The sequence below is a fragment of the Aricia agestis genome, chromosome 13 (genome assembly GCF_905147365.1).
Source record: "Aricia agestis chromosome 13, ilAriAges1.1, whole genome shotgun sequence".
Lineage (NCBI taxonomy): Eukaryota > Metazoa > Arthropoda > Insecta > Lepidoptera > Lycaenidae > Aricia > Aricia agestis.
The window spans coordinates 3,958,026-3,984,467 of record NC_056418.1 but is presented as its reverse complement, the minus strand read 5'-3'; the positions used below and the strand labels follow the sequence as shown (position 1 = coordinate 3,984,467).

The 26,442-nt window shown below is 37.0% G+C and overlaps 3 protein-coding genes across 5 annotated transcripts in view; 2 read left to right on the top strand and 1 right to left on the bottom strand.

Moving 5' to 3' along the window:
- Window positions 1-1,469, bottom strand: part of LOC121733300 (protein flightless-1) — a 28,374-nt gene extending 26,905 nt beyond the window's left edge. The window contains exons 1-4 of the mRNA XM_042123516.1: window positions 1,322-1,469; window positions 1,121-1,231; window positions 814-1,052; window positions 373-534 (exon numbers count right to left, since the gene is read on the bottom strand). Of these exons, the coding sequence (XP_041979450.1) occupies window positions 373-534; window positions 814-1,052; window positions 1,121-1,231; window positions 1,322-1,384 (575 nt within the window). The 5' untranslated portion in view covers window positions 1,385-1,469. The remainder of the gene's footprint in view (window positions 1-372; window positions 535-813; window positions 1,053-1,120; window positions 1,232-1,321) is intronic.
- A 3,849-nt stretch (window positions 1,470-5,318) lies between these two features.
- Window positions 5,319-7,617, top strand: LOC121733304 (mitochondrial import receptor subunit TOM22 homolog). Its single transcript, XM_042123519.1, has 5 exons — window positions 5,319-5,597; window positions 5,675-5,737; window positions 5,833-5,930; window positions 6,433-6,574; window positions 7,207-7,617. Exons 1-5 carry the CDS (start codon window positions 5,469-5,471, stop codon window positions 7,270-7,272), a joined length of 498 nt encoding a protein of 165 aa, XP_041979453.1. The 5' UTR covers window positions 5,319-5,468; the 3' UTR covers window positions 7,273-7,617.
- A 9,959-nt stretch (window positions 7,618-17,576) lies between these two features.
- Window positions 17,577-26,442, top strand: part of LOC121733461 (inositol hexakisphosphate kinase 3) — a 62,908-nt gene continuing 54,042 nt past the window's right edge. For 2 of the 3 annotated variants that reach the window (XM_042123732.1, XM_042123731.1), the window contains exon 1: window positions 17,580-17,790. Coding sequence is in view for 1 of the 3 variants with exons in the window: in XM_042123729.1 (XP_041979663.1) it covers window positions 20,762-20,786 (25 nt within the window). In the remaining 2 variants the exon portion in view is untranslated. Of the gene's footprint in view, window positions 17,791-20,747; window positions 20,787-26,442 lie in introns of all 3 variants that reach the window. The other variant, XM_042123729.1, reaches the window with a different exon arrangement.

Here is a 26,442-nt window from a genome sequence, read left to right as displayed (position 1 = left end):
GAACTTTCTAAAGAATTTTTTTTATAGTAATAAACTTGTATAAAATAAAATTGTGAAAACCCAACCCCAAGTGCTGGTGGCAAAATTTGATGACCTCTGTGGTTCAGTGGTGAGCGCGTTGGTAGCTCAAGCCGGGGGTAGCGGGTTCGAATCCCGCCAACGGAACAAAAAGTTTTCAATGTTCCTGGGTCTGGATGTGTATTAAATATGTGTATGATATAATAAAAATCTTAAATATATGTATAGTATAAAAGTATTAAATATATTTCCGTTGTCTGGTACCTGTAACACAAGTCCTTTAGGTACTTAGTACGGGGCCAGACTGACGTGGTGTGAAGCGTCCATAGATATTATTATTATTAAAATACATACCTAAGTTGAAACAGTCCAAGTGGATTGTCATTCAAGATCAGAGTCTGTAGGTTTGCAAGTCTTCTAGTTTGAGGGGGCAGAGTTTCCAATAGATTGTTGGACAAATCCAAAAACAACAAGTCTGTCAACTGAACAAACAGTGTTGGTGGTATACTCTCAATTCTGAAAAAAAAAATGTGTTATACTAGTGAATAAATAAGTAATTACATTATTAGTATTTGGAAAACACCCCAGCAGCATGTCAATTATAAAGATATCTAATTTATCTAGTTTTTAATAGTATTTTTTATTATATTTAAAAACAGATACTTACTACAAATTTTATATTTGATAAGGTAAGAAAGATAAGGTCTGCTATTTTCTACTAATTTTTTTTTGTTACTCATGCCTTTTCTTCCAGAAATAAAACAAATACAACCATAATATGTTAGAAATACATACTTATTGTGACTGAGGTTTAGTACAAGTAAAGATTTTGCCTTCTCCAATCCTTCAGGTACTTCTTTAAGTTTATTATGGGACAAGTCCAGTGTTGTCAATTCTTCTAGCTTGAACAGCTCGGCCGGAATACCAGAACTCTTCACTTTGTTATGCCTCACATTCAGAGACCGTAGGCATTTTAGTTCTGTTAATTCCCCAAATAATTTTTCTAGATTGTTCTTTTTTAACGATAAGTTTTCCTGTAAATATTGAGCATGTTAGCGAACAGTATATATGATGTAAATAATGTTTTAAGGGGCATACTGACCAGCTTCATAAGTTTTCCTAGCTCCTCGGGTACGCAGTCTAGATTCGTTTTATCTAGTCTGAGCCATTGGAGACCAGTCATGTGCGCAATAGCATCAGGAAATTTGTCGCCCTAAAATTAAAATATAGAATTTAGGCCACTTAAAACGGAGGTTAATGATGATATCATACTATGTACTATTATTTGTAAAAGTAAACTTACGCCGAAGTCGTTACAAGTGAAATCAACACCACGCACGAAAGGCAACAGCCCCGTGTTTGCCATTTTATTAAACTAATCGCTTACTAAACCTAAAACAATAATAAACTCTATTAAAAGCGACTTTTTCTTCACGAATGTTTAGTCATATTTTGAGATTTTGACAGCATTTGACTTTTGTTTGACAATTTGCGAAGAGTACTGACAGTTTTTTTCTTTATTGGCATTGTTTATGATGCTTAGACTTTTTGGATGGAAAGAAGCTCACAACTTCTTTAAAAAAATTACCTTCCTAGAATCTAATGGCAAAAAGTGAGAAAATATAAATAGGCTACTTGACCCATAGACATAATAAATACTGTCGTAAAGACCACCTGACAACTCAAAAATGCGTGACCATTTTTGATCTGTCAATGTGTGCGTGGGCTAGTGATGTATATTTTACTATCGATAGTATAGTATTTTGCTATCGATAGTTTAGTCCGTTCGAGTTATTTTACCTGAGTTTCTATAAGAAATAAATAATATGCAACTTTGATAGATTTGTATTTCAAATTACGTATCATAAATTTTAATTGGCAAAAAAAGGTGACGATTGAAAAGTAGATACACATTTTCTTTTGGAATGATTTTTCAATCGTCGGATATGTTATGACATGAGGTTCTTATAGGGGTAAATAATTTACACTTAACACATTATAAAGTTACTTATTTATTACTCAGGTAAAATCTATCTGGTAAATCAGTCCTTACATTGAAAGTAAACGTTGAAAGTAAACAACACACATAGTATATTATATTTTATTCTTAAATTAAATACTTACATATTATAAAATATCATAATATTTTATTACAATTATTTTGAACCGACTTCCAAACAGGAGGAGTCTAGACGTTCGCCTGTGGATATATTTTTATGTATGTTCAACGATTACTCCGCCGTTTATGAACCGATTTTCAAATTTTTTCTTTTGCTGTACATTGTATTGTTCCGAGTAGGTATCATGTTCACAAAAGTGGTGGTCTGGTGATGGAAACAATGAGAAATCGAGGTGACTCCTTGATATTCAAATGGGAACATATGGTCCCAGAAAACGTTCAAAATCTTTCGATTAATAAATTTAAAAAAGTAGTCAAAGAACGTTTTGTGCCAAAGCCAAAATGATTTCATAAACGATGGCACATCTTGGGAGTAGAATGCTGAATGACTGCTTGCAAGGCTACTTCTACATGACTTACAATTATTATGTATCTATCTATGTTTACATTGTATAATTTTTATTACAGCATTGTAAATTTTGTTTTAAAAGATTATTTTTTTTCTCACTTTTTTTGGTAAAAAGTGGGCGTGCGAGTTTCTTACGCCGGTTCTTCTCGTCGGCTTAGTTCCCGATCCGGTGGTAGGCACCATGTATTCTGAAAATATATTTTATTTTAGATTTGTTCAGAAATAAAGCAATTTTGATTTTGATTTTTTAAAACACCAACTGTAAGTATAGAAAACCTTAAGGACAGCTAAAATGAGCAAAATTATTATTTTTAAACAAAAAATTAAAACCGACTTCCAAGGCAATTACAATAGTAATATTATACTTACTTAAATGAACGTATTAAATAATTCTTATTCTGTACTCAGTATTAATTCTGTTCTCAATCTTCATTATTTTGCAATCGGTACCAGCTAACCTAATCGCCAGTTCTCTGACAGAATAGGTATAACAGCAACTTATATACTTAGGACTGGTACCGACTTCAAAATTATGAAGATTGAGTACAGAATAAGGATTATTTAATACTTTTTAGTTCATATAAGTATAATCTTAAATGAACTAAAAAGCATTAATTGCTTATAATTGCTTATTTTTAATAATTGCTTCAGTAACAAGTGCAACAGTATGTCAAACTTACTGGCACAAATAAAGTTGGGATAGCTCCTTTAACCAAAATAGTATTTATTCTAATTTTTCTTTAAAAATTTTCAATGAAATGTTTGCTACATATTGTTGAATTTTTCTTGGGATTCCAACCAACACGCCCAATTAATTTCAGCCATTTTCCTCTTATTAGAGGATCTTGAGGGAATCTGTAAAACAAATGATTATGATATATAAATATAAACCTTCCTCTAGTTTTAGAGTCACTCTATATTATAGTAGTTATATTATATTAGCTATATTATACTATACTATATTAGTTAAAATAAGATAATATGTCCTTTTTAGTCCGGCCGCACATTTTCCGAATTTCTGATCACAAAAATTCGGACGCCCCGCCCCGCTCATACATTTTGACACGTCAGAAATTCTTTTAGTATGATGGGTCTACAACAAAAATTGCAAATACCGAAAGGGCATAAAAACGATTGACGACTTTTGACGACCTGTCAAATAAAAGTTGTTACAATTTTCATTAGACTGCCTCTCTCTTTTCATCTTGTTATAATTCCATAAAGGATTTTCTTCTCTCTCGCACTCTTTGTTGGTCTTTAGCATTATAGGTTTATGACTTGACCTATATTGAATTTCATTGAACAAAATATGATTGAACAAATGCATATTTCTAGTAGAACTTGGCCTAGGAAACCGTATTTCACCCTTATCAACATAGACTTATAATATATACTGTCGTATACTTACCTATATTTAAAAACATACTTTTTTTTACAAATTATATATAGGTACTTTTTTTAAACTTTCAAAGGGCAAAAATTATGTGATATTATATGATTTTTGCGAAACTTTTATAGTTTACGCAGCACAATAGGAAAAATCACCCGATTTTGAAACATTCTTCATTGGTGCTCCGCTCCTATTGGTCTTAGCGTGATAATATATTAAAGGCTACATAGGATATATAATAAAGCCTTCCTTGAATACTGAAAAAATGTTTAAATCGGTCCAGTAGTTTCTGAGATCAGTGCGTTCAAACAACAAACAAACACTTCAGCTTTATATTTATTATTAGTAGGTATAGATTATTTGACTTGCTAATTCCGCCACATGATTTCTAAGTCACAACGAAATTGATGGAAATTTATTTCTAAAAATAGTTGTTCGCCAATAAAACTGCTTGAAGTTTTAGTGACTAAAAATCTTTACTTTCTTTACGCTTTCAAGATAAGATTTCATGATTACTCCGCAACGCCGACAAAAAACTACGCTTTGTGATGGGTAGATAGTAGTAGTAGACAGGGCCCTCGCTACCATATGTACAATGTGTGCAATGCACACGGGCGCCATCCTCTAGGGGTGCCAAATCGCCATCTTTAGGGGCGCCAAAACCAAGGACCGAAAAAATTTGACTAAGGGGCGCCTAAATCCTTTTTTGCACACAGGCGCCAGAAGCCCTTACGGGGGCCCTGGTAGTAGATAGATGGTTTATCCATATTTCTCTTACTAAATTTGGCAAAAACAGTGTTGGTACTGCAGAGCTCAGTAATCGTCGACAATTTTTATTGCTATAAATTATAATCATTAATCAGTTGTTTAACAACAGTCCAACTTAAAATGACTTGAGCATATCACGCTTTGTTTCGATTTTCGATAAAAAAAATATTATACCTCTGAAAGATAGTTGGTATCACATCACTAGTGACGCGTGACGATAACGGAGGAAAGGTTAAGCATTACTAATTTGTATTTGATAGAAAGGGATATGACTTATGTCAAATGCTTTCGTCATGGATTCAGACCAGTGTAATTTGAGCTCCGAATAAATTGATTCTTGACAGTAAAAAAAATATTTTGTATGAAACGCACGAGATGTACACGGGTCACGGATGTGGTCGATACTAAGACAGATTTCGCTGTCATTATCTAAAGTAAGACCTATAAGTCTTACATATTGTCTGAATGTATTCGCCTTGCATTAGGCGTCTAGAGGCTATGTGGTCGCTGGGCCTCAAGGATATTTTTTGAAAATCTGCTGTCAAAAATTGCCATCAGAAATTTTTTATTTCTTATCTATGCAAATTTTGTAAATCGAAAAAAAAAACATTCCAATTTGACATTTTGACAGAGTCGGGAATATCGAGGTTCAATTTCTAAATGTGGAAATTTTTTGGTGAAAATTTATAAAATACTATAAACGTTGTGTACTTTGGCAAAAGTACACGAAGTACTTGTGATTAAAATAAATTAAGTAGCTTGTTATGTCTATCATGCACATGGACTTAGTGACCGATGATAACGAACAAAGCGACAGCGGTATGGAATCTTTAACCACGAGCAAGGATGATACACCAGAACGCAGACCTGAAGACACCTTCAACACACCCGTGGTATGTGCGCTTCATGAAATATATATTTGCTTGAAAAAATCATATGGTTATTGTTAATATTTTGGTTAAATTTCCAGCTTGGTTCGTCCCCTACAGCTTCAGTACCACCACCGATCGTAGCGCTTAAGGAATATGACGATGTACGTATGAAACTCTTTTATTATTAATTCAAAAGTGTTCCTCATTCAATATGTTGGTATAACCTACATTTTCAATTATTGTGTAATCATTTCAGGAGCCAGATGAAACCCTATCGGAGAGATTGTGGGGCCTAACAGAGATGTTCCCTGAATGTGTACGCAACGGCACATACACACTCACAACAAAGACGGTGTAAGTAAACAAGCATTTACTGTACTCGGCGAAACATGGTGGTAGCGGTCATTGACTCCCTGTCAAAAACTTGTCATTTTAATGAATGACAAGTTTTTGACAGGGAGTCAATGACCGCTACCGCCATGTTTCACCAAGTACAGTATAGTTACATAAACTGAACCAATTTCTAATCAATTAGTACCTATGCATTGCAGTTGTCGAACCTTATAATTATGCATTATGAGTAATTTTACAAACAATTGCATTATTTACTTACTAACTAATTTGACTGATTGCTTAGGTATTTAGGTTATGGTTGTTGTAACTAAACTAAGAGATAATAATCATAATATAGATAATCTTATCTCTAAGATGGATTTATCTTAACATTTTACTAAGAAGTTTTAACAGCTAGTTTATAAGTTTATTAATCTAGAGAATCCCTTTTAATCATGATAAATTCTTGCCTTAGGTTTTTTCTCACTAGAACACATTAAAATAAAAAATATATCATTTTCAGATCTGGTGTAAAGAATTTATATCAGCTATCCCGTGTTGTTATGTGGATTGTGGCAAGTTCCTCAGTCATACTGTTTGCTCCAGTTATCTTTGAAGTGGAGAGGGCTCAAGTTGAAGAAATGCAAAAATCACAACAGAAACAAGTAAGTACTTATGTCAATTTTTTTCTTCATGTATATTTCTCTGGAAGTACATTCATGATTTATGTTGTAGACTGTAGGAGGCTTATTGATACTATTTTTGAAGTCTTCTTGAATAGTGGTGCACCATGCAAGAGCCTTATTAATCCTTCGATCGCGGATTCTTGGAAATCTATTGTTTACATAGGTTTTTCGCAAAGTGGGCGATAACACCCCCTTGTGGGGGCGCTGAAGGTCTAGTGTTGTACCCAGAATAAAATGGGGGGCGTTGTGTAGAGGCTTGGGGCAGATTTATTTCATCTGGATGCATTTTAAATTGAAACAAAGGGGGTGCTAAAACATAAATTGTTCTCCAAATGGGCAGTAGACAAAATAAGTTTGGGTATCTCTTGTTTACATGGTTGAATTCAACCTCTTGGGAGTTGACACCTCCATTGTGGGTATCGCAGACAATAGATTTTCAATTGTTATGCGGCGGCCGACTGCCGCTTGGGGATTAATGGGTTAAGTATAGTGAATGATGTAACACTAGTGACTTATTAACATAGCAAAACAATTACATTTGCTTTACCAAAGGTGTCTTAGACTTCTTTTATGAATAGTAAAAGATTTTTTCTATCCCAATTTTATTTCAGGTGCTGCTTGGAACTAACACTGCCATGACGGGTCAGATGCCCCCCATGCCTGCAATGCCACGATAACTTACCAAAAATAATGTAATATACTATACAACATGTTCACATCATAAATAAATAAATAATATTAATATAATGTCATCCTGAATGCTTTAACGGTATGCTAGGTTGTAAAAATTTTTTAAGGTATTCAGCATTTCAATGCACTTAGGCCTGTATGTGGTGGTATAAATGTTTAGCTTGTCTTGTTGTGTGGGTGAAATGGAACCTATTGCATTTTGTTTTTCGTGGACACAGTTCAGGCCTAGATTTCAGAGGCACATGAATGATTATACATATTATGATTTTGAAATGTAGATATTGTTTTGTTATTAACCTTATAGAGGAAATAAACATATTGTTTAAAATCTAGGTTTGTATTTTTATGTCCTAATATTAGCTATAAAATATATTAGGCCAAGGGCGTCGCCAGCCGATGGCGCAGGGGGGGGCAAGTTGACTTTACCTACTACAATCATCTACAATTCATACTTTTCTCATTCTCTACGAATGAGAAAAGTAGCTATGAATTGTAGGTAAAGTCGACAGCACATGAAGGTTTTCACTTGTACTACGAGCCTTACATCTACAGCGATTGTAAAAACAGTATCTTGTACTATATAAATATATATTCTGTGACAGTACAGAGTCCAATGTGTAAAGCTACGAGCACAAGCTCTTGACTATGCAATAAAAAACTTGTAAATAAGTTATAATAACATTGTATTTTTTTAATTATCAGATTTTAATTTATAGTGGTCGTTGTTTGCATTACGAGGGCTGCTATTTATGTATCCGGAATTAAAAAAAGAAACAAACATATATCATTTAATATGGTTTTATTGCTTTTCAAAATATTCGCCGTGATGATCGACACACTTTTGCATACGCTGGAACCAATTTTCATAGCACTTTTTCCATTCTGATTGAGGTATCTCCAAAACGTGCATTTTGAACGCATCAACAGCCTCTTCGCGGCTCGAAAAACGTTGACCACGTAATTTGTTCTTCGCGTATGGAAATAAAAAGAAATCGTTAGGTGCCAAATCAGGGCTGTACGGCGGATGACCAGTCAATTCGATCTTTTGACCCTCCAAAAACTGAGTTGTTTCAGCTGAGGTGTGACAGCTAGCATTGTCGTGATGTAATATGATTCTGCGTTGTCGGTTGTCCTTTCTTATTTCTTCAAAGACTTCTGGTAAACAAATGGTCGTATACCATTCAGAATTAACCGTTTTACGATTCTCTAATGGCACTGTAGCCACATGTCCATTAATTCCAAAAAAACAGGCGACCATTTGCTTCAAAGTACTTTTTGCACGAGTAACTTTTGTTGGTTTCGGCTCATCTTGGAACACCCACACCGTTGACTGTTGTTTAGTTTCGGGGTCATATGCATAGATCCAAGATTCATCACCTGTGTAGATATTATAAACGGCTTTTGACGTACCACGGTTGTATTTTTTTATCATTTTTTTGCACCAATCGACACGAGCCCGTTTTTGATCGATTGTCAAGTTGTGCGGAATCCAACGCGAACATATTTTTTTTACAGCCAAATGTTCGTGTAATATCTTATGTATGCTCGTCATACTTATGCCTAAGGACGCCTCTATCTCGCGATATGTAACATGACGATCACGCATTATTAGTTCCCGCACAGCATCTATATTTTGTGGGACAACAGCTGTTTTTGGGCGACCTTCTTTATTTTCATCCGTGAGCATAGACCGCCCACGATCAAACTCACTGTACCAGTGATAAACAGTGGTTTTTAATGGTGCTTCATCTCCAAAAGTTGCGGTGAGTTGAATAAAGCACTGTTGTTGATTTAGCCCACGCCGAAAATCGTAGTAAATCATTGCACGAAAATGTTCACGCGTTAAATCCATGGCAAATGAAGACACGCAATTTTCAAAATGACGCCACAATGGAAAAATAATTGACGTCACATGAAACAAAATGTATTCTTCAACCAAAGAGTTCTATTTTCAAATGTTGTAATTACTTTTTAAATATTGTTCTTGTAAGTGGCCAGTTCCGGATACATAAATAGCAGCCCTCGTATATTTGGCAACTTTTTCAGAATCTCTAGGGGGAGGCAGCTGCCCTTCTTTGCCCCCCCCCCTTGGCGACGCCCTTGTATTATGGCGGCTCTCGACTTATGGCGGCTCTCGACATAGGCGAACGCGTTGGCCAACGCGTCTGCAGACGCGTTGGCCCAATGTGTAGAACGGGCGTTCGCGCGTTGGCCGTAGGTATTTAGACGTTGGCCAACGCGCGAACGCCCGTTCTACACATTGGGCCAACGCGTCTGCAGACGCGTTGGCAGTGCGCTTGCAACGGCGTTTGTGAGTAATCCACACATAGGAAGGTCGTTCAGTATGCTTTGGATCGCGCCAATGTGCGGACGGATTCAAAATGGATGTTGAGTCGCTAACAGCTGCAGCTGTATATTTATTCACAGCTTATAATTACTTTGTAAATGTGGACAAGAAAAAGTTTTTAAAGGGTATTCTCGAAATAAATAAGTAAAAGGCGAGAAAACGTAACAAACAAAGAAATAAACTCACTTTTACATATTTTATAATATTAAAATATATTTTTTTTACTACTTATTATTTATTATACTTACATAAAAATTATTACTTATTACTTATTATAATTATCATGATTAATAATAAATAATATATATTTATTATTTATTAAATATTTAATTTATTTTGTTTTTAGTATATTTTGTTGTTATAGCGACAACAGATATAGGTACATAATCTGTGAAAATTTCAGAAATCTAGCTAAGTATAGCGGTTCTTGAGATACAGCCTGGAGACAGATAGACGGACAGACAGATGGACAGACAGACAGACGGACAGACAGAAATGCAGACAGACGTTGAAGTCTTAGTAATAGGGTCCCGTTTTTACCCGTTGGGTACGGAACCCTAAAAACATCGTGAGGAAAATAGAATGTCCAATAACCTTATTTTTTTTTGCAACTTTTGATATGATTTTTGGTTCCACAGGCAGTTTTTACTCTGATAGGGTCTATACAGACGGACCGCATTTCAACTGCAATCCAACCGCAAATTGCAGTTCAAGTGCAGTTTGAATGCAGTTGACATGACTGCAATAGAACTGCAAACCAAATGCGCAGTCGGATTGCAGTTCAGTTGCAGTTGGCGTGCAGTCGTGTGAACCGCATACCGACTGCATCCAAGCTGCACTGCTACTGATTCCATGCGCGGGAGAGCGGAGCGTACGGGTGGGTGGGATAGTGCAGTTTGGATGCAGTCGGTATGAAGTTCACACGACTGCAGTCAACTGCAATCCGACTGCGCGTTCGGTTTGCAGTTCTATTGCAATCGTGTCAACTGCATTCAAACTGCACTTCAATTGCAATTTGCGGTTGGATTGCAGTTGAAATGCGGTCCGTCTGTATAGACCCATAGGGCCCAATAAATTTAAATGTTTTCTCGATACTCATATTGTTCGACATTTCGTCAAGTTAGATGTTAATTCGCCACAAGAAGGAAACGTGCACTCTTCATCGCCGCTCCGGGCGAACTGATCGCGCGGCCTATGTGTGGATGGAGCGCGAAGCTTGCGATAAATGTCCTTTGATCTTTTGCCGACATTTCCGACCCGCGCGGCAAGCTCGCAGACGCGTCGGCCAACGTCTAAATACCTACGGCCAACGCGCGAACGCCCGTTCTACACATTGGGCCAACGCGTCTGCAGACGCGTTGGCCAACGCGTTCGCCTATTGGCGGCTCTCGACATAGGCGAACGCGTTGGCCAACGCGTCTGCAGACGCGTTGGCCCAATGTGTAGAACGGGCGTTCGCGCGTTGGCCAACGTCTAAATACCTACGGCCAACGCGCGAACGCCCGTTCTACACATTGGGCCAACGCGTCTGCAGACGCGTTGGCCAACGCGTTCGCCTATGTCGAGAGCCGCCATATGTCGAGAGCCGCCATTAGTCGAGAGCCGCCATTAGGCAAACATTACACGGTAGGTTTTGCTGTCAGTTTTACCACAGTCATGACTGTGACTGATGCCACAGAATATATATATTAGTTGTACCAACTGATGCAATAACCTGTCGTGTAATGCAGTGACTGATCTTGATTTTTGCTTCATGCAACCATCAGTCACGTTACCTGTATCTTGAATGAGTGTTGTCACATCTGACAAAATAGGAAAAAAATTTGAAATGTATACTTACCTTTGAAAATTTTGGCTTTGACTGACATAAAACTGAAGAGAATTGAGTGACCGTCTAATACCATTCATCAGTCCATCAGTCAAACATAATTCATGATTGACGGAATTGACTGTCGCTGGATGCCTAAGTTGACCTCATTTTGTCATTGAAACTGAGTGATGTAATATCAGGGATGCTGGATGAGACTTTAGCGTTAACCTATCTATACATATTATAATAAAAAATATAGAAATGACAATTCTGTACATTAAAGATATCCAAAAAATAATAAGCGGGGGCTGTTACTACATCGCTATAGAAGCCAAAACTGTGGTTAGTTTTTTGTCTGTCTGTCTGTCTGTCTGTCTGTCTGTCTGTCTGTCTGTCTGGCTGTCTGTCTGTCTGTCTGTCTGTCTGTCTGTCTGTCTGTCTGTCTGTCTGTCTGTCTGTCTACTGATCCGATTTGAATGCGGTTTTCGCAGATATATTTGTCTTCTTCCAACTTAACATCTGGTGTACAAAAATTTTTCCCCCCACCTCTCCAAAGGGTCAAATGAGGGGGTCAGATATTGTACCAAACTTTTTTTTTAACATGAAAACTACTGATCCGATTTGAATATGGTTTTCGCAGATGTATTTGTCTTCTTCCAACTTCATATCTGGTGTAAAAAAACTCTTCCGATATCATCCCTTCTCACAGAATGCGGAATTGACCTTTCTATAAGACCTGAACCCTCTGAAGGTTCAACCACCGTTACAGCACATACATCAGCTGAAAACCCTATACTCGAGATCCCAATTACTGACGAACCACTTAATAAATTTCATAGGCAGGTCTGTCTCACGATAGTAGGTGACATAAAGCGACGACCGACTGTTACTAAGCCATTCGACACACACACACGTACACATATTCAAGTATCCGAGTCAAATTTAGAGCAGGATGTAGTAGACGCTATAAAAGAGTATGTTAACCCCAAGATTAAGACAGCCCTTAAAATTACACCTCCCCTAGGTATGTACTCTATCATACCGATACTACAAAGTAAGTTTAAGTCATCCTCTATGCATCTTGTTTTAGCAAAAACGGAGCTGGAAGACGTAAAAGAGTATTTGCGACAACAGGATATTATCATAAGACACTATCATGAAGGAAAGACCAATCATAGAGGTATTTAGCTTTATCTCGCAAATATTATTGGCCAAAAATGCGCGAAGAAATAACGAAGTATATTAACAAATGTACTATCTGTGGACAATGCAAATATGATAGAAATCCTGTTAAACCCCAGCTCAACATCGTACCACCAGCCACGAAACCATTTGAAATAGTACACTTAGACCTATTCACAGCACAGAATGAAAAATACTTAACGTTTGTTGGCTCTTTCTCTAAATACGGACAAGCTTACCATTTACGTGACGGAACGGCAGTCAGTATACTACAGGGACTACTTACATACTGTACACACCATGGACTTCCCTTGACAATTGTGACTGACAATGGGACCGAATTCACCAATCAATTATTTTCCGAATTTGTAAGATTGCATAATATTATTCACCATAGAACCCTACCCCACTCACCCAATGACAATGGCATCATAGAACGTTTCCACTCCACACTTTTAGAACATCTTCGAATATTAAAATTGAAGAAGAAAGACGAACCGACCGTTAACCAGATGCCCTACGCAATATTCGCATATAATAGTTCTGTTCATAGTTTCACAAAATGTAGACCCCATGACATTATTTGAGGTTCGATGCTTCGGTGAATGCTGGACAGCAAGAGCTAGAACGACCGCGCGCGGTGTCGAATCTAGACCCCGGAAATCTTCTTAAATGCGATCGCGATAGCCCCGAAAGTATCCGTAGACTGCGCCAATTACGAATTCGGCAGCCTGGGCTTCCAAAAAAAAAAAAACAAAAATTATTTAAGAAATTTATTAAAACTAACTTATATTTAATTTACAATAATTGTTCCGCGATCGATTCTAGACCGGAATGGAATGACAATTTTTGATAGAATATGAATAACTACGAAAACGCGGTTAAGCTGAAACTGCTGATGTGTTTCCTCGAAGACGATGGCGTTGACCGGGCACGTGTGGCTGCATCAGCATTCTCGTTTAGGGGTCCGTGCGTAATTTGTATTTGTTTGTTTGTTTGTCCTTTCTTCGCAGCCTAACGAAGCAATCAATTGACTTGCTTTTTGGCATCGACTTAATACAAAGGATGGAGAGTAACATAGGCTACTTTTGGTCTTGGCAAAACATCATGTTTCTAAAGGAGATTTGCAAGAATATTCGTATTGTACACGATTTTCGAATTCCACGCGAGCGTAGCCGCGGGTAAAAGCTAGTTAGGCACTAAATAGAAAGCAGCCAGCCACCATATTATAAATTTAGCAATTAAAATTTAGTGCATTCTCTCAATGGCTTATAATTTATATTAATCTACGGAGAGCTGGCGACCAAATCGGTCATGTATCTGTATCGGTCTTCAGCTGTATTAAAACTCCGTTAGCTACTTCCCTGAACAACCCTTTCTGATAATCTGCGTGCTGGCAGGCCGTGGGCGGTGGGTGTGGGAATAGTGGGGTGGGGAAAAAAAGAAAAAAAATGTAGCTCTTCAGCTGTATTAAAACTCCGTTAGCTACTTCCAGCGACCACATTTTCCTGAACAGCCCTTAATAGTGTTTGCGATAATAGTTAATATAATTTTTTTAACATGGATAATAATGAATAATCGGCCAAGTGCAAGTAGGACTCGCGCACGAAGGGTTCCGTACTGGTATAGACCGAAAGTAGACAAAAAATTGTGTTTTTTGTATGATTTAACTTATTTGGTCGTCAGCTTGTTGTGCTTTGCCTAACTTGCTCTAATTTGGGTTAAACTTAATCTAGGCACCTCGGTTAATATTTAGTATTTTTATGACAAATGAATAGGTGTGATATTTTAATTTTTAGTATTAAAAAAATAGGGTAAATGACTAGTAGATTGCAAAAAAAGCACAAAAACCCCATATTTATCAATGTTGCTTTAAAAACTGACTGTTTTTCTTTAAAAACAGGCGTTATTTTACGTTAAAAACCATAGACTTATTATATACTGTCGTAAAGACCACCTGACAACTCGAAAATGCGTGACCATTTTTGATCTGTCAATGTGTGCGTGTGCTAGTGATGTATATTTTACTATCGATAGTATAGTATTTTGCTATCGATAGTTTAGTCCGTTCGAGTTATTTTACCTGAGTTTCTATAAGAAATAAATAATATGCAACTTTGATAGATTTGTATTTCAAATTAGGTATCATAAATTTTAATTGGCAAAAAAAGGTGACGATTGAAAAGTAGATACACATTTTCTTTTGGAATGATTTTTCAATCGTCGGGTATGTTATGACATGAGGTTCTTATAGGGGTAAATAATTTACACTTAACACATTATAAAGTTACTTATTTATTACTCAGGTAAAATCTATCTGGTAAATCAGTCCTTACATTGAAAGTAAACAACACACATAGTATATTATATTTTATTCTTAAATTAAATACATATTATAAAATATCATAATATTTTATTACAATTATTTTGAACCGACTTCCAAATAGGAGGAGTCTAGACGTTCGCCTGTGGATATATTTTTATGTATGTTCAAAGATTACTCCGCCGTTTATGAACCGATTTTCAAATTTTTTCTTTTGCTGTACATTGTATTGTTCCGAGTAGGTATCATGTTCACAAAAGTGGTGGTCTGGTGATGGAAACCATGAGAAATCGAGGTGACTCCTTGATATTCAAATGGGAACATATGGTCCCAGAAAACGTTCAAAATTTTTCGATTAATAAATTTAAAAAAGTAGTCAAAGAACGTTTTGTGCCAAAGCCAAAATGATTTCATAATTGATGGCACATCTTGGGAGTAGAATGCTGAATGACTGCTTGCAAGGCTACTTCTACATGACTTACAATTATTATGTATCTATCTATGTTTACATTGTATATTTTTTAGTTACTGCATTGTAAATTTTGTTTTAAAAGATTATTTTTTTTCTCACTTTTTTTGGTAAAAAGTGGGCGTGCGAGTTTCTTACACCGGTTCTTCTCGTCGGCTTAGTTACCGAACCGGTGGTAGGCACCATGTATTCTGAAAATATATTTTATTTTAAATTTGTTCAGAAATAAAGCAATTTTGATTTTGATTTTTTAAGACACCAACTGTAAGTATAGAAAACGTTAAGGACAGCTAAAATGAGTAAAATTATTATTTTTAAACAAAAAATTAAAACCGACTTCCAAGGCAATGACAATAGTAATATTATACTTAAATGAACTAAAAAGTATTAAATAATTCTTATTCTGTACTCAGTATTAATTCTGTTCTCAATCTTCATTATTTTGCAATCGGTACCAGCTAACCTAATCGCCAGTTCTCTGACAGAATAGGTATAACAGCAACTTATATACTTAGGACTGGTACCGACTTCAAAATTATGAAGATTGAGTACAGAATAAGGATTATTTAATACTTTTTAGTTCATATAAGTATAATCTTAAATGAACTAAAAAGCATTAATTGCTTATAATTGCTTATTTTTAATAATTGCTTCAGTAACAAGTGCAACAGTATGTCAAACTTACTGGCACAAATAAAGTTGGGATAGCTCCTTTAACCAAAATAGTATTTATTCTAATTTTTCTTTAAAAATTTTCAATGAAATGTTTGCTACATATTGTTGAATTTTTCTTGGGATTCCAACCAACACGCCCAATTAATTTCAGCCATTTTCCTCTTATTAGAGGATCTTGAGGGAATCTGTAAAACAAATGATTATGATATATAAATATAAACCTTCCTCTAGTTTTAGAGTCACTCTATATTATAGTAGTTATATTATATTAGCTATATTATACTATACTATATTATATTAGTTAAAATAAGATAATATGTCCTTTTTAGTCCGGCCGCACATTTTCCGAATTTCTGATCACAAAAATTCGGACGCCCCGCCCCGCTCATACATTTTGACACGTCAGAAATTCTTTTAGTATGATGGGTCTACAACAAAATGTATGAACAGAGTGCGTTCCGCCGGGCGTCCGAATTTTTCTGATCAGAAATTTCGGATAATGTGCGGCCGGGCTTAAGGTGATAAATATAAAGGTAAATGATTTTTATTTTAGATTTATGTTATTGTAAAATATCGATAAGCATATCGATAAATTTGATTCAAGCACTAGCGTATATGTAAGAAATTTTTTTGAAAAATTTTTCTTCAAAATTTGTGTAATACAGGAACAATAGTACCTCTAGTTACGCAAAATATGAAAGTAAAAGGGAGGATTCACAATATTTTATTTGAAATAGAGAACTAAAGACCAGAATATAGCAAAAATAAACACAACGTAGCAATTAGGACATGAAGATTAATTACGGGTGAAATGTATATTTTTCAGGATTATTCCTATGATTTACACTGCAATCACTCACAGCACAAGTTATTATTGTTATATATAATAGTATTTGTTGAAAATAACATACGATTTAAATAATAAATTGCAAATACCGAAAGGGCATAAAAACGATTGACGACTTTTGACGACCTGTCAAATAAAAGTTGTTACAATTTTCATTAGACTGCCTCTCTCTTTTCATCTTGTTATAATTCCATAAAGGATTTTCTTCTCTCTCGCACTCTTTGTTGGTCTTTAGCATTATAGGTTTATGGTTAAAAACCATAGACTTATTATATATTATAGGTTTATGTTAAAAACAGGAATTTTTTAAATCAACTTTAATAAATATATTGTGTTTTTGTGCTTTTTTCAATGACTGGTAGTTGGTACTGTCCAATATAATAATCATTTACATTAAAATAATATCAGAGTGATAAAGCCTAACCTCAACTTAAGAAAGAATAAAAAAAAAAACGAATGTCATGTCGTTGACACTGACGTCTGAAGTTGTCACCAGTCACTTGTCAGTTGACAAAAAATCTCTTGGGGTGTGTTCCAGTTTTTTCCTTTTTTTCGAAAAATTGCTCTTAATTTTTTATTGCTATATTACTGAAATAAAAAGTAATTATTGCAGTTGACCAGAGCTGTAATTTTATATTTATTTACTACAGTCTACAACTAAGTATTTAAACGTAAAATTTTATTACAGGAAGGCTAGGGGTTGTAAAAATTTACAGTGAAAAATTATTAATGTTTGTAGTTTATACGTCCTTTAGTATTACGCATTAGTGAAATTACAAAGAACAGTCCATCCACTTGAACTATTATTTTACAAAACGTTTGAATAGAGCAGACACTACAACGGTGAACCAGGTAAGTTCTTTTTTTTTTGTATTTTTAAATTTATAATGGAGTTATTTATTACATAAAGTTTTAAAATACAATCTCAAATATTTAGCCATTGATTTGCTATGTTAACCTTTTAGTGCCTCACTTTGAAACCAGAAATTTAAAAATGCTTATGGTAAGATATTAGTGATGGTAGCTGGCTTAGGGGGGTATTACATTATCATTTATATTGGATCATTTCTATGATCATATATAGGATCCAATATATATGATCATTTCATCATATCTGCGTTTATTTTTTTGCATTATCATATTTCATTGATCCTATTTTACGTCATATGTGGTTTCAATAGCCAATGGAGAGCGCTAATGCTGACAGGTATTGACGTCAGGGTTACTAGATCTCAGAGAATTCGATTTGTCAAAAGACATCGTCATTTTTAATATGGCTTAGAATCATTTCTTTGTCTTATACACTTTTGAAATATGGGTTAATAAATTACTAAAAGTTCCACAATTAGCAGTATTCTCGAATGAACTCGTCCGAGTTCTTAATAGAGGACCAATTTGGTTGCACCCGCGATAGCACTTCAAACATGTTTTGTGGCTTTTCTTAGATTTAATTTTAGTTTTCATTTACAATTTATGATTGAACTAGTTAAAATGTATCCCTTCAAAAAATAATTTATTAATAAATGTGTTTTATTTTGTCAGTAGGACGCTTTAAGTGCGTCAAAATGTTGCACCCGCGATAATGGAATCGCCCTTAACGAACAAGAAATTAAAACTTTTTTTATATTAAATAACTGGCAACACCTATTTCTATGACCGTATTGGATCCAATCTCTCAGCAAATGTCAAAAATCTATGATCAAGGAAGAAATGAATCATATGTCTATATTACATTATCCAATATCATTGACTCCATGATCTCGGATCCAATATATATGATAATCTAATATATAACAGGATATATTCACATTAATCCAGTAAATGTGTACTTTCGTCATACTTAAGCTTACTTTAATCATTTAATAAGATTAAATTTTTATTCAGAACTTAAGCGAGTAACAAACTTTTTAGGTTTCAATCAGGGTTGCCAGATTGGGGGTTTTTTTCGCAATTCTGGGGAAAATTTTGACTCTAGGCGAAAATTTGGGGAAACAGTATCTTTGGGGAAATGTTTGGGGAAAATTAATACACTATGGGGATTTTTTGGGGTTAGCACTTCTAAAAAACATAACAAACAAATGAAACCAACGTCCTTTTCATTCGATTAACATCCTGGCAAATTTGTTATTTGTTTGTTTTGGTTTGTTTGGTCGAGTGCGTAAAAGGCCTGACAGACGTACGAACTTAAATTACGCGGGTTTTAAGTTCGCGAACTTACTCGGCTCGCGTCGGTGACACACGAGAATCGCTCACACTGGATTACCATGCCCCCAGGCTCGCGGCTCGCGGCTCTTTGCTGACACACAGGCGATTAAGGCTGGTATAAATAGTCAGTACTCAAGATGCATCTCGGTCTCAAGACACGGTTCAGGCTCTGTGATTGGTTGGCTGTCAAAATTTGGAGTCTTGAGATCATATCTATATACCAGCCTAACTCCTAAGATCGTCGAGCCATAGTCCGCGTACTTACACGTACGTCTGTCACCCCCTTAAAAAAATTGTCTCTTTGGTCGAGCGAGCGACCTGCCTGCCTAGCATACGCCAACGAGATATCTCACTCTACATGTTTTCTCGATGCTTGATGGTTTGTCTCTTCATCTCTATTGACCCTAGCATGACAAACATTTTCTCTCGCGTAGATCTATCATCGAAATAACACATTTTTATAGAGTTTTGTCGAGTTAATGTCGAGATTTTGACATTATGAGACGAGTAGTTTTTAATTATCTCGAGAGTGAGATATCTGGTTGGCGTATGCTAGGCAGGCATGTGTTGTGTATCTGTTTAACTGTCGAGTGATTGAAACTACTAGATCGAATAAAAGTAGTTTCAATTTTATATTCGCTTTTTTTTCTGTAACAAAGCGATTGGGGATTTTTTTTTGAAAACGTATCATTTTGGGGAAATATAAAAATCAGTTTGGGGGAAATCGTAAAATTGCATCTGGCAACCCTGGTTTCAATTGAGCAGGTAATTCTGATGTAGCAGGTAGATTATACTGTAGGGTTAATTATTTCTGTTTATCTCCAAACAAGATATGACTTGTAATGCTTCATTTACCAACACTGAGTTAACAAGAAACATTATAATAAACAGTTGTTCTTTAACTCACTGAAGCTTTTGATTTATCCTTATAGACTATCTGTTACAAATAAAAACTCTTATCACTAAGACTATAGATTTTATTCTTAGCCAGAGATCAAAAACATGATATTATACCCCTCAATTCCTAAGTGGTAACTGGCTACCGCGCCATTTGCTTTGCGCTGCTTGCTCAAACTCTAACAATAATAGTATAATAAATTTTTTTGTAACTAATTAAACTTTTTCATACAAAAGTAGTCTGTAAGTCAGCGAAATATGCTAGTTCAGGGTCACCATTAAGTTTCACTCGGAGTCCATTTCAAGAAATGAAATGCCCTTCGCGGTCCGCACATTTTGTAAAAAATAATATTTATTTACATAATATCAATGAGAAAAGTGACAATTTTTGTTGCTTGTTTGGAGTGAAATTGGTGCAAGCTATTGACATTAAATCCTGGAGATGTTCATCAGCAAATCGAGAACGAAATTTATTTTAAAAGAAGTTCATCTTAGAAAATGCTTGGTCCGCACACAATGGGTCTGGATACGGACCGCGGTCCGCCATTAGGTGACCCCTGCGCTAGTTAATCGAGTGGAAGGACACAGTAACTGGCTGCCGCTTAGAGTTTGAGTGAACGGCGCAGTAGCCAGTTAACGCTTGGGAGTTTTTTATATTTACACTTCTATGTATACTATTTACTTAAAGTACACTCAATCTTTCACAGATCAATTTCTTTGAATGATTGATGAATGCTGTCCAATAAGTGAGTAGATTACCAATTGATGTTGTCTTATGACTTTTTTGATAAATGACTGTATGAAAAATTGTACATGATAGAAAAAATAATCCTGACATGTCTTGGATTGGATACGATAACTTATAAAAAAAACTAATTATTTCAGAACATCCATACTTCCATAGTACTAATATTATAATTTATGCGAAAGTGTGTCTGTCTGTCTGTTACCTCTTCACACCCAAACCACTGAACTGATTTTGCTGAAATTTGGTATAGAGATCCTTCTAGAGTTATAAATCAAGACTAGAATGTGTCCTAAGTCCTTTCCCGGGACTCATCCCGGGAAAGGACTTAGGACACATTTTATTCCGGAAAAATGTATGGTTCCCGTGCGATAAACGTATTTTGACGCAACGGAGTAGTGGGCATCATCTAGTTCAAAATAAAGTAAACTTTATCAAACAACTTATTTATTTTTATTTGTCTAATATTGTAAAGTAATATCTTATTATCCAATATTGTAGATAATAGTAAACAAACACTACATAATATAAAGTTAGAGGTGTGAATCATGATACACACATAAAGTTAATATACCTAGTGGAATTGAGAAACAAAGGCCTGAACAATAGATATGTCACTATCAGTAACACTGCGTCTGCGTGGTAATAAGAGATGTGTGATACATGACAGCAGCACCCTCTTTTTTTGACGTCCAGTCGGCACGTGCCGCACGTTGACAATTTAATCTCATAGAGATCGTGTTTAATCATGCTTGTGTAAGTGTATACGTACACATATTTTTACACACAGATGAAACCAATTTCGGTTTCGTTTGACAACTTGAGAATTGAGATTGTTGCTCTATTCCGCTAGGTATATTAACTTTATGGATACACATTAATCACAGCTGTAAAGAAACTAATTGGAACTGACATAATATGTCAAATAATCTGGTTTACACCAGTGTGGGGTTTTTTAAACCGGTTCAAGAGTCAGGTGGTGGAGGTTATCAATAGTTTGCTTACAATCTTTATTATGAATTGTTTTAGAATATTTTCCTCTTGCAGTACCATACTTTTAGTTTTACACTTTTGTTACATGGTGAAAAATATTGAGTCTGAATGTTAATCCTAAGGTTATAAATCAAGACTAGAGAGCTCTTTAGATTAGTGATGACAGAAAGTCATTAGGCGACAACTCTTCTATGCCAATTTCTTCTCTATAGCAAAATGAGTTAGTGCCTGTTAAGGCACTAACTCATTTTGCTAGAGCCACCTAGAGCCTAGCCACCTAGCTAGAGCCACAGCAACCAGCGTTGCCAGATTTTTTTTTGTGCCAAGTCTTGACTTTAGACTTTGGATCTTTTTGAGTGAAAAAGCGGGACAAAGTAAAAAAGGTATAAAATCAAAAGTTTTTTTGAATTTTTATCTTTTTATTTGGGTTAAAATAACGTTTACGTGACAATAGATAACTAAATTAGCCAAAGACAATCCACCCCTCTACCTTCCACAATCTTATCTTCTTTACGCACCTTTCTTTCTCAGCACGCTGCACGTACGTTCGGGCTTTTCCCGAAAAGCGGGACTGAGCCTGTCCCGCGCGGGACATTCAATTTTGATGAAAAAATCGGGACGTCCCGCCAAAATCGGGACGTCTGGCAACGCTGCTTAACACACTGGCGAGCGATTTGCAAGCTACGCGACTGCGCAGCGCACACGCCGCGGTTGCCCGGCGTGCACGTCGCGACAGCGCAGCATCGTCGCGGCGTGGCGTGGACGCCATTTTGTACACTCGTCTACACAGATTATTATTATATATAGTAGACTCGTCTAGGGAGTGAGTAGTGACGTCAGAATCCATTTTGCTGCTGAGTGTCCAAAACGCCGCGCCGAAGGCTAGATGCGTGCAGGCCATACAATCGCGGCGTCACCGCGGCGTGTGCGCTGCGCAGTCGCGTCGCTTTCAAATCGCTCGCTAATCGCCAGTGTGATAAGGCCCTTAGTTCGCTTTTTGAATTAGTTTTTTTTGTCATAAAATCTATAGCTACTTAGATACTTTAGGCTTACCATACTTATGTTATAGGTAAAATATACTCGATTTTCGTACCATATTACATTTATGTCACGCCAACATTGTCATTGATAATATTATGTACTATGTTTGCTTACGTGCAAATTAATAATTTATTACTACACTTGCTGTGGCAATAAATTAAAATATATTCATTCAACACTTTTCACGTCATCTCCAAGACTCCAACTCTTCCTACTTCAATCTGCGTCACATGGACCATGGTACGTTGTAAATTGGTTGTTGGTGTAGCGTCATAACTCATAATTATTAAAGAAACAGCATTTAGGTTCAAATTAATTTGAGCTGGATTCAGTTGACTTTTATTCCGGGTATTTCGTCTAATAGTGCCTTACATTGATGGTACGGTATCAAGCGCCATCATTACCGGTCCCAACTCCCAACGAATGACCAGCATCCAGTGTGTCAGACAAATTAATTCGTAGACAGATGGCAGATCTTGGAGATTTGGTCGGGTTATGTTAAGCCCACCCGGCAGAGCACGATTAACATATTTTTTTGATGCGCAGGGGAAACCCTTTATGGGTGTCCCGGGTTGGGGATGTGCCTCAGTTAAGCTGAAGCACCCCGGGGGTACGTGGGACTCCCGACGTCGGGCTTACCCACTAAAACCACCTGCGGTTGCCCTCAGCCGTATACGGAGGGATGTTCTGGATTTCTCTAACAAGTAACACAAGACACCCCCACGACCGGCCGGTCTACCTCATAAGGGACCGGACTTCCACTAAAGTAAGGGGACCCTTCGGCAAACTGAAGCATTCCCCTCGGCGCCGGGGCTAGCTAAGCCGGGCAGGTTCCCATCCTGTCCCGGAGCCCCGTGGGACGAAAGTTATTGGAGGTTCGCATAGCGACGCCTCCGCACTCCCGTCCTATACGCCGGCGGAGCGGAACGGATGAAGGGTCTGTCTGTTCCGCTCCGCGGCCGCTTTCTGTGAAAGGACGGTTACACAGAAAAAGACCGCCGCCTGCCAAGCCTCATCTTTCTCGAGCATGCAGCGCACCATGCTCGGGAGTGAGAGGTCTCCACCTAGCACCGCCACGAGATTGTGGCGCTGCACGGCCCAACGATCGAACGAGCGCTGCAGAGGACACGGTCCAGCACACCTCAAGGGTGTGCTGGACGGTGTCCTCCGCAGCGCCGCACTCATGGCAGGCTGGCGACCTTACACAAGTACGCACCGAAACATCCGTGTCCGGTGAGTACCTGTGTAAGGCGGAAGGTGAGGGGTTTTCTTTTGCGACGCATCCACGGCGCAAGAACTGGACGCAGCAGAGCCTGAGCAGTACGTTGACCGTACTGGGCCTGCGCCAGGTCTCCACCCCACGTAGGTGGGCCATCTGCCAATGAACCAATTTCTTTGGCGGTACATAAACATGCATGGTTGTGCTGCCCATGCATGTTTAATATGTACCATTGAAAATGGTGCCCGCTACTGTATCAGCACTAATATACATAATCGAGATTTTGCTCTTTAAATCTATCCGGTACTTTGGCGTCATAATATTTCGTAACAAAAAATTATACCAAAAGCATGAAAAAATCGCAATGCCCTGTAGAGCAATATTTAGCAAATGCTGAATTCCAAACAAAAATCAATAAATACATGCGTCACATTCGCCAGCTGTAAATTTCCACATATTTTGGCTCCAGCGGCTTTAATACAAACGTGGCACGAACCGCGATCCCTGCTGTACAAAATTAGCGAACGGGGATGCATGTGAACCCGTCCATATACTTAGCGTTTGACAAAATACAAAAGTGGCGCCTTCCCGTTCCACGGATGTGGCGGTTTGCCAGAAATCGCGCATTCCTTAATCTGGCGATTATTAATATAGAGTTTAATGATTCATCCGATTTACGTTGGTTTCTCCCGAAATCATGGAATTTGTCACACCTGCATTGTCCATCGGGTACTCCTGAGATTTTATCAAAGGGTTTTCGTGGTTGGTTACGACTGTTAATCCTGGCGACACAGGAGTTGCAATTTTGAGAATGTGTGGCCATTTGCCCGTTTAAAAAAAACACCTGCATTATTGGGATGAATTGTAAGATATGACTGCAAGTGTTTTCTGAAGTTATAAAACATGGATCCGATTAGTGTAGAGCAGCAACGATGAAGACCAATTCGAGGCCAGTTTCAGCGATTTAGGAGCTCGTAGCTTAGAGAGTTTCCCCGATAATGTTATTTTGTGTCTTCTAGCGATTCGTATTTTTAGAGTGATCATAATTCATTTATTGCTATTGCAAAAGTGTACGCAAAACTCAGATTGACGCATTGCATTCTATTTTTATCGCTTTTAAGATTAAAATGAGTTAAGAGTTGTTTGTACAAGGTCTTCGTGGTTTTTATAATTTTTTTATCTGTTATTTTCGTTCTGTGAACTTTAAATACGAAGCTTTTTTTTTGTTTTTCCCGGGCGAGCTTCACAGATAAAAGCTGGTACGAGTGTAAGATATCATCTGCGTGCTCTAATGCGAAATATTTTGGCTCGTGTAACTATGAAAAGTTGCGTAAATGTGACAAAATCATAATATTATATCTTGGAGACCACTCTCAGAGAAATGGACTCTATAATAATAGGTAAAAACCCCAGCAAATAAAATAAACTTAAATAAAGGAGAAGAAATTCTGGATTGTGTCGTTGATCGTCGCGTAGCGAGTTTCTGAAATTAATTATTGTAGGTGCTGATTGGTAGATATTTATCTACCAATTAGAGAGGTACATTAATTGGTAGACATTTAACAAGCAAGAGTCATAATGTTCAGAGACACTACCTACTAGAAAGCAGCTACTATCTTGAGTGCTTGAACATTTGTTTCTTGAACATTCCCACTTTCTATTTGTAACCAATAAGCGTTGATATGTGCAAGAAAAATCTGCACAGGGCCTGATCTAGCTATTTAGCCGCTCTGGGCAAAGACAATTTTCGCCCGCCTTTGGGAATGGAAATGAAATACCTTAATATTTCCACTATTCAACCTGAAGTAGGTTGGAACACTTGGAAGGTAAAATTCTCAAACTGGGCTGGTGGATGGCTAATAGCTATTTGGGTTGGGAGATACGAGTAAATCAATTTTGCCGCCCCTCATTTTTTTCTGCTCTGGGCATATGCCCGGCTCGCCCCATTGATCGGGCCCTTAATCTGCCAAGTCCAGAGTAAATTATCTGTATATATTATATACTACGCGCATCGTGCGGCTCTAGGAACGTGCGAATAACCACTTAATCCGTTAGTTACTAGCCTTGATTAGCAAATGAGCAGAATCTATTGCGTTTTTCTCTACCGTTTATCTCGGCGTCTGTCAACCGTTAAGATAAATAGTTTATCTTCTTAACTGCATTACGATTTACGGTACGGTAGTTCAAATGATTATGTTCACTAAGGTCAGTAGACTCTTTAGTTGTTTTATTCTATGGTCCTCTTTAATGTATGAACCCATCATTTGAGAAACGAGGGTCACCTATTATTTTGATCCTCTCTTTGATGTAGGTTTCAACTAACCCTTACATTTGCATTCTGAAATTAGGAGTCCGTCAGGTTGTGTAATAAAGCAACCAGAAACTTTACTTTGCCACTTCAGAG

What these genes read in the sequence shown, in the direction of transcription:
- LOC121733304 (XM_042123519.1), top strand. Translation starts at nt 5,469, where the DNA reads ATGTCTATCATGCACATGGACTTAGTGACCGATGATAACGAACAAAGC. An exon ending in CGCTTAAGGAATATGACGAT is followed by an intron (nt 5,738 to 5,832) that starts GTACGTATGAAA and finishes TAATCATTTCAG; the next exon opens with GAGCCAGATGAAACCCTATC. An exon ending in ACACTCACAACAAAGACGGT is followed by an intron (nt 5,931 to 6,432) that starts GTAAGTAAACAA and finishes TATCATTTTCAG; the next exon opens with ATCTGGTGTAAAGAATTTAT.